This window comes from Streptopelia decaocto (assembly GCF_964273445.1).
Source record: "Streptopelia decaocto genome assembly, chromosome: 2".
NCBI classification, from domain to species: Eukaryota; Metazoa; Chordata; class Aves; order Columbiformes; family Columbidae; genus Streptopelia; species Streptopelia decaocto.
Genome location: NC_138655.1, coordinates 149673842 through 149681676, shown reverse-complemented (window position 1 = coordinate 149681676; position 7835 = coordinate 149673842). Strand labels below are relative to the sequence as shown.

Sequence of the window (7835 nt, the reverse complement as noted above, 5' to 3'; positions counted from 1 at the left end):
AAGGTGACCACCAGTACTTTCCAAACAATCCTAGATTGTGTATCAGCACTGAGATAGTACTTCAATTCTAACACACAATATTCAAGATTATTTGGTGTATTTTACATGTTGCTTCTGTGCCGTTTTGGTCAGTACAACCCCGTCTTTCTCCTCCCAGGATTTATGGCAATACACTCTGCACCTCCTGTCCCATTGAGGGGAGACAATTATCCCTCAGACTCCAAACATCATCACACTACTTCAAATATCATCAATGCCTTTTGGTATTAACACCACAGAAGATATATTTTGCATCTTTATGTCCAGGTTTATTTTAAAACTACGCACACCTAATTCTGCCTCATGACCCTTCTAGCACACCAATCCCCATCTTTTTGGCCTCTCCTTTTCCCACAGAAGAACGCTTAGCTTGTCTGAAACACATGAAAGAGAACTATGTGGTCACAGGATGATCTGTATTGTTTAAATATAAGGCAGCTGCCAGTTCCCAAGATACCGTTTCCATGGAGAATAGTTTGTACTAATGTCTAAAATAAAAGGGCATGCAAACCCTGAGGCAGTGAAGCAAGAAAACATAGAGTAGAATTAGCTCTAGACTTACGTGTGCTGCAGAATCTCTTACATGAGGGAGGTGTCTTACTTTTAACGCCCAGTTAGCAAAGCCCTCCTGTCCCATGAGTAAGTCTTCATCTGCCTTTTGTGTTCAGTTAATTCAAAGGGGGCAGCAGCGCTAGTTCCAAAGATTTTCTAGCTTCAAACTTTACTGCATTAGTTACCACAGCACCCCAGTCTAAGTGTCAGAGACGCGAGGAAAAAAGCAGGTCTGAAACTAAACTATGTAAGTACATTGAGTAAGTCAATTCTGTAAGTACATTGTGAAACCGTACATCACAAATATAATTTTTTTACATCTTGTTATTTGCTGCTCTCAGTCTGCGGAGGCCATTGGCATCATCACAAAAGATAGTGCCCAGTGCCTTGTGTGAGCTTTACAAACTGAGAGATTCTGGACAACCCCTGGGAAAGGCAGGAATCCTGTTGTCACTCATCACCACACCGAGGAGCTTGCTTAGTGTACCATCACTGAAGAGTATCTCCAGCTAATAATAGTCGAAAGCCTTTGCCGATAATGCTGAAACACATTACACACTATGTAAAGGGCCTGAAAAAAACAACTCTGTTTTCACATCGAATTGCATCAGACCAACCATTCTAGAAGGAACGTAAGAAATACAGTCTATTTGTACTGCTCTGTCCCCTGCTTTTCCTCAATCTGCCATCCTATCACCTATTTTTCTAATGAGCAGAGTGTGATGACCAAGCCCATTGAACAGAAGTGCAGTCCAGCATGGCTTTCCTGGCTAATGCGCTCACTCATTTTCAAGCCGTGGTTCCGGGACTCACCAGTCGCTTTTTGCAGATTCTCAGAAGAGGATGCAGAAAAGCAGGTTCATGCACACTATGAAACTATGATTTTCAGCATCATAATCTCTGTCTGCTATCACTTTTGGTTTCCCTATGATCAGTAGCTTCTCTTCTAAATTTTGTTTCCTTTTTAAAGCATTTTCTAATAGTGGTTACTACGTATCTCGTCAGGTCTGTGGTTTCCTCAAGAAGTAGTTCAGCTACAGAGAAAAAGCAGAAACAGAAGAAAAACACTCACTGCCCTAACATTTCCGTATACATCTCAGTCACATTCACGCAGGTATGATGGTGTTTATATGTAGAGTTGTTTCTCAGAACCTGTTAAAGACACTAAGTGGTCACTCCACTGCAGCGGTAGGCAGATGCTTTCAACAACTGTCAATTCATGAGAAAAAATATACATATATACATTCTGATTACAGAAATGTGTTTGAAACAGGAGTGAGGAAAGTGCTAAAAAAAGTGAGGTCGAGTGAAGTCCTTATGAAGACCACATAGTAGCAGAAGTAACACGAGTCTGCAGTGATGTGCAGCGTTCCAGTCAGTAGTTTAAATGTCACTTAAATGCAACGATTGTTACCAATAAAGTACGACTGTAAATCATTTGTTGCTTCAGCTGTTAAGGCTTTGTGTTTTTTTTTTTCCTCTTTCTGCCCTTTCAATTCCTCTATCGACTCCCACATACCGCTATTTTTATATATAGTCAACACAACCAGATGTCACTTTGTCATCTGCCACCAATACACCGTCACCCTTTCCTGATGAGGTTTTTGCTACTTCTAATCTTGAGGTTGTATCTAACGTTTCTGGCATTAGGGGAGCCAGGAAGTAGAGAAAGAGGTGTTAAAAAACAAAGTCTAACCAAGACTCCATAAATGTAAACAGTTCTTCTATCACATGTTTAGTTTACATGATAAACTAAGCTAAATAAGCTAAGGGAAACTAAGCTGTATATGCTGATATCTCTCTCTCCCACTCTCAAAAAAATAAAAGAGATAAATAAAAACTACAATTATTGAAAAGAATACCATTACCCTGCTATGGGACAGGATTTTCTATGTTTCTAGCACTAGAAAACGTGTATCATTTGAAAGACTGATAGGGTTTGCGGAAGGTGGAAAAGGTGATTTGACCTTCTTCTTCCTTTTGTACTTTACCATGTGACACTTGACCGGTGTTCTCAGTCCCAAAGGACGGTGTCTGTCAGAATGACATGTACCACTTACAAAGAAATAAATAGAAACACAAAATGAAATACCAACAAGTCTGCAGATGGAAACATCTTTGGGCTGCATGAATAAAAAACCCTTACAAGACGCCTTTTCCAAATATTGATCCAATTATCAAGGTATAAATGACCAAACGAATGGCCCACTGGCTCAACATACAAAAATAATCCATTAAGACAGTGATGCTTGAAGGGACAGGTTTATTACATCTCCTACACCTTTTTGTTTCTGAGCCGGTGACCAAAGTAATAATGAAAACCTTAATCCAGAAAACATTTACAACTAATTTAGTTTCAGGTTCTGAAATGAAAAACACAATGTATTTGTGCTGTTAATTAAAACACTATTTGGTTTTCCTCCCTTCTCACAGCCCGGGTGATTCTCTAACCTTGCAATGGCATTTTCCATACAGTAATGCTTAAAAAACTAAACTAAACACAACATAATCCTAAATAATAATTCATTTTTAATTACATGGTATAGAATGTCTTGTGAACAAAAGACACTCATTGAGATTTACTGACAAGTACAGTATTTTTTGGCAGCCCTGGAACAAAACAGAAGAAAAAGCAAAGAATTATCCTATAACCATGAGGGAAAGAAACATCCATCTAAACGCTGAGGATTCATACGGCAAAACTTAAACTGAAGAAAAAATCCACACTTACAGCAGATTTTGTTTTTAATTCTTAGTGCAAGAAACATAACCAAGTTAATCACAGAATCAGTACTAGTTAGGAATATGGAAAATTCTCCTATACAGAGGTAGAGTCCAGTGCACAAGGCTAAAACGATATTCAATAGTCTAAACAAGACTGAGCCAGGTTTTACGGAATCCACTTTTTAAAGTATCAGACTGTATGTACATACATACAATAAATAGACTATACAATCTTTAAAGTAGTTTAATAAACTTCACAAAAATTATAGTAGATGCATTGAGATCTTTACATAATCCAAAGTTCATATCTCTATCACCCAGAAATGGATAAAACCAATATTCCTGATATCAAGTTAAATGGAAAATAGTTTAGCAAAGTGTTGATAAATCAAAATATTTTACATATTTTAAAGCCTAAATTTATGCTTATAAAGATGAATCTCAAATGCTCTGAAAATGTTCTTTTTGATACTATCTGTAAAGAGGTTTCAAATGCTGTCATCTGCATTTGTATTCTTATAAACTCTTTCCTTACATTCCATGTTCAAGGGAAAAATGGAGGTGGAGACTCACAGTTCTGACGCATTGGCACAACAAGAAGTGATGAGAATTAGATTCTTTTAAAGGCCCAAAGGACCTCAGGAGAATTTATGGACAAAAGCTTCATGGCTCAAACTACACAAATCACATCGGCAAGTGAAAACTGTTTGGTGTTACCACGTCAATCCCGCCAGCGCCCACAGGCGTCCGACCAGTCCTGCGCTGAGCTCGGGGCCCCAAGGTTCGCTACAAGCCCATAGGGCTTAATAAAACAAATATGGAATCTTTATGGTTTACCACAGTAGTGCATAAATCAGGGATGTCTGTTGCCATTCATTTCAGCGATAGTCGCAAAGAAAGGATTTCAGGGAACTAAGAGTTTTCAGCCATATCTTTCTAAACTGTGCAAAAAAAATGGGGGAAAAAAATCACCCTGGGGCATTATAAAGCAAATATGCTTATACCGACAAGTTATTTTCTATAAAAGGTTCTTACAAATTCCAAGGGGGCGACAGCCACAGTAAGAGGGAACCAGTAACAACAACAGAAGAGCTTGATAATCAGAGTTGAAAATGATGTTCACAGTTCCGTTACTTCTAATTTCTATAAGCACCTATGCTGAAAAACATGAGGGTTTTTATTTTAGCTTTGAAATTGAATCTACTTGTGACAAATACCTTGTTAAGATTCCCACTCTGCTCTTCTACAGGCCTTCTCACTGGAACATTTTTTTTATATTATTTTTTATTTTATACAAACAGACTCACTTTGATTTAAAGTAAACATACAAAAATTGAGAATATTGCTTGCAACAATGGAGCTGGAGGTGAAGGAATGAACTAGTCAGGCCATAAAAAAAAAGGAAAATGAATTCTGCTAAACTTCTAATGCTATGAAAATCTGCAAAAAGGATCACAAGATCTGTTGCAAATTTCAGAGATTTGGCCCAAGTCTTATCATCATCATCTAAATACTTTAATAACTGTATCTTTATATTAAGGAAAAATAAATGATTCCAAGAACTCAGGAAGGCACACACACCCAAGTATACTATAAATAAAACACATCATGAAATTACGAAGATCTTCTGATCCCTGTACACACTTTTGGTTCAGCACTATGGTCAAGTTCTCTCTTTTGAAATACAATAAAAGGCATACAAGAAATATAACATATGCATAATAATCATGAAGAATAATGCTAATAAGACAGCTTACAGAGAAAAGTGCAGTGAAAAAACCCAACACTATTTATTCAGGGGCTTGTGCTACTGTAAATACAGACTTTGTATTTGCTGCTGTGCAAAGGGACAAATTTATCCTGGGAAGCAGCAATGAGGAATGCAAAAAAACAACAAAAAAATAAAAAGGATATTAAGAGAAACCTTTAAGATGGAACCTTCCCAACTTCATTCCTCTCGTGCACAGTCATCTGACTACACGGATTGTTTTCATGCTGCCATTTCTCTTCATGAGTACGGCATATTAGAAAACAGCACAGTTCTTAAATATTTTTCTGCCTCTACTTTATTTTTCTGTTTCTTCTTCCAAGCACCTGATTGGCTCTTTCCTCATAAAAAGGGTAAAGCTGTTAGTGAAAGTGAGAAAAAATTGTTGCCCATCTTCTCTCCCGAACACTGATTTCTCCACTTCTCCTTCCACTGGGTATTTACTCGTGTGCTACACAATGGGGAGGCACTGTAAAGGCAGCTCGACAGATTTAAAAATTAAAAAAAAATCAAAAGTCTTTTTTGTTTGTTTGTTTTTTAAATCACCCCCACCCCCAGCCCACCCCCCAAAAAATGGATGGATGAAACAGTACGTCCATAGGAATATTCCAGTCTCCTCTGTTAGGAGATAATAGCAGGGGACCATCTAACCACAGTCAGATTGTCAGCACTGACTGACCGTTTCTTTGCAGCTTTCCTGAAGTCCTTATATTTATCTTCACACAAGCGGGAAATGGCCTGTAAGACAAAAGAATGAAACAACCTCAGTTGCATTGGCCACAGCTGTACAGGTAAAATGGAATTAAACATTAATTTCTACATAGAGGTAGAATTACAAAAAGTCACTTCACTAAGCAAAACATGTGAAGAGCTTCTCACATAGAAATGTAAAAAAACCTTCTGAAGAGAGAGACAAAGATCATTCAAATGTCAACTCCTACTATACTACACTGGAGTTAATGTTTTATGGTTCTTCTACTGTTCTTAGCCAAGTTTAAGCCAAATCTTTGTTATGGACCTCACATGCATGAATTTATTGTGCCCTAAAATAACACGTCTAGTAGAGCTCATATGGTTGGGACAGGCCACGGTTGGCATCAGTAGGGATGTTAACTCTGGTGTTAGACCCACAGAACTGCAGAGACAGCTCAATGCAAGGAGCCCTCAAGGTCAGATTATAGAATAAGATGAACTAAACCAGTATTTTTATTTACCGAGGAATGCTTTTAAGTGGTGTCTTAAGATAGGATGTTTTTTAATAAGAAGTACTGTACAAACAAAACCAGTACAAGTGTTTGATTATAAAACAAGACATTACAAATGAACAGCCTGACTCCATTGACCATCCTTCTCTTTCTCTTTCTTGATGTGTACTCTCAGAGCACAGAAAGTTGCAGTAAGTGATGAAGAGCCCTTTAATTTCATCAGCCCTGCAAAGACCAGAGGCAGGTATGACAGAAGCAAACAACTTGGGCTTCTGAGAGCAAGTTCAATAATGCTTTGGTCAAGGAAGCCACAAAACGTGGCTAAATTAAAATAAAAAACAACAAAAACACACACACAAAACCCCACCATCACCACCACCAGCAAACCAATTGCTACTTTATATATGAAAACTAAATTTCCTTTTGTTGAGACCATTCTTGAACCAAGTTTACTTCCTTGGTGCAGATGAAGAACACAACAGAATAAAATAACACAAATATTCCTGTTGCTTTGCAGACCATAACTTAACTCACTTAAAACTGCTTAATAACATTTTATTTAGTTTAACCAGGAAGTCAATGAACTGAGAAAGTTTATGAAATTCAATCAGATTTAAAATCCGATAGATGAAAAGCGTTCAATCACGGAATAACGTGCCAAGGCACGGCTTGGCCAACAGGTACAGTGAGGTGAAGCTCAGCGTCTTTCAGCTTCCAAAATCAGGCTGCTACCTTAGGCACCGAACAGCCAGAGAACGTATAGAGTTCAAAATTGCCTGTTTCACAGGAAAATTTCTGTTCTGGCAGTTGGTCAGACAAAAAATTTTGCTTGGGAGTGGCATTTCTTATTTGGCACCTCTAGTCTCCGGTGATTAATCATATAGATAAGGAACACATGGACTGCTGTTTGAAGCAGTCCTCTGTCTACAGATGCCTCTTCATTTACAAATAATTTGCAAAATTAACATTTGGAGCCTGTTTGACAAGTTAGTGAGTCAATTTTAGCCTCACATATGGGGAAACAAGACAAAAGCAGAAAATTATAAATATTTATTATTGTCCTTCAGTTAAAATAAATCCAAATAACTTACAAACATGTCATCTGATATTTCTGTTTCTTTTATTGCTAGAAAAAGAAACAATTTTTTGACAGTTGCAAGGTACCATTTCTCATATGAAATCAAAACATTCTTAAAAACAGCAACACTATTCAATCACATGGATGTTGAACATGATTGTAATATCTGTCATCAGCTGGAAAAATGCACACATGTATGTTCTTCCATTATATATATATGCATACAGAACTAGAAGTCAGTTCCTCTGCTGAGTTATATGACTGTAGATGAGACTTTGCCAGTGGTGAAGGGTGCAGGTCAGGAGAAAGGAGAGAGAGGAGAGAAAGGCCGTAGTAGTAGTAACATGAATTTTGGCTGCATGCACAAGTTTGTGGAGGGCAGGACGGCAGCAGTCTGAGCACGGCTTCACTGCTGGGAATGCACAAGGCTGGCAACTGTCAGTGCTGCAACACCCCAGAAAATGGACAG

At 37.9% G+C, this 7835-nt stretch overlaps 1 protein-coding gene across 1 annotated transcript in view; it reads right to left on the bottom strand.

Moving 5' to 3' along the window:
* Nucleotides 1-2837: 2837 nt before the first annotated feature.
* CCNY (cyclin Y) overlaps nt 2838-7835 on the bottom strand; it is a 125229-nt gene continuing 120231 nt past the window's right edge. Inside the window, exon 10 of the mRNA XM_082047146.1 lies at nt 2838-5821. Coding sequence (XP_081903272.1) covers nt 5705-5821 — 117 coding nt within the window. The 3' untranslated portion in view covers nt 2838-5704. The remainder of the gene's footprint in view (nt 5822-7835) is intronic.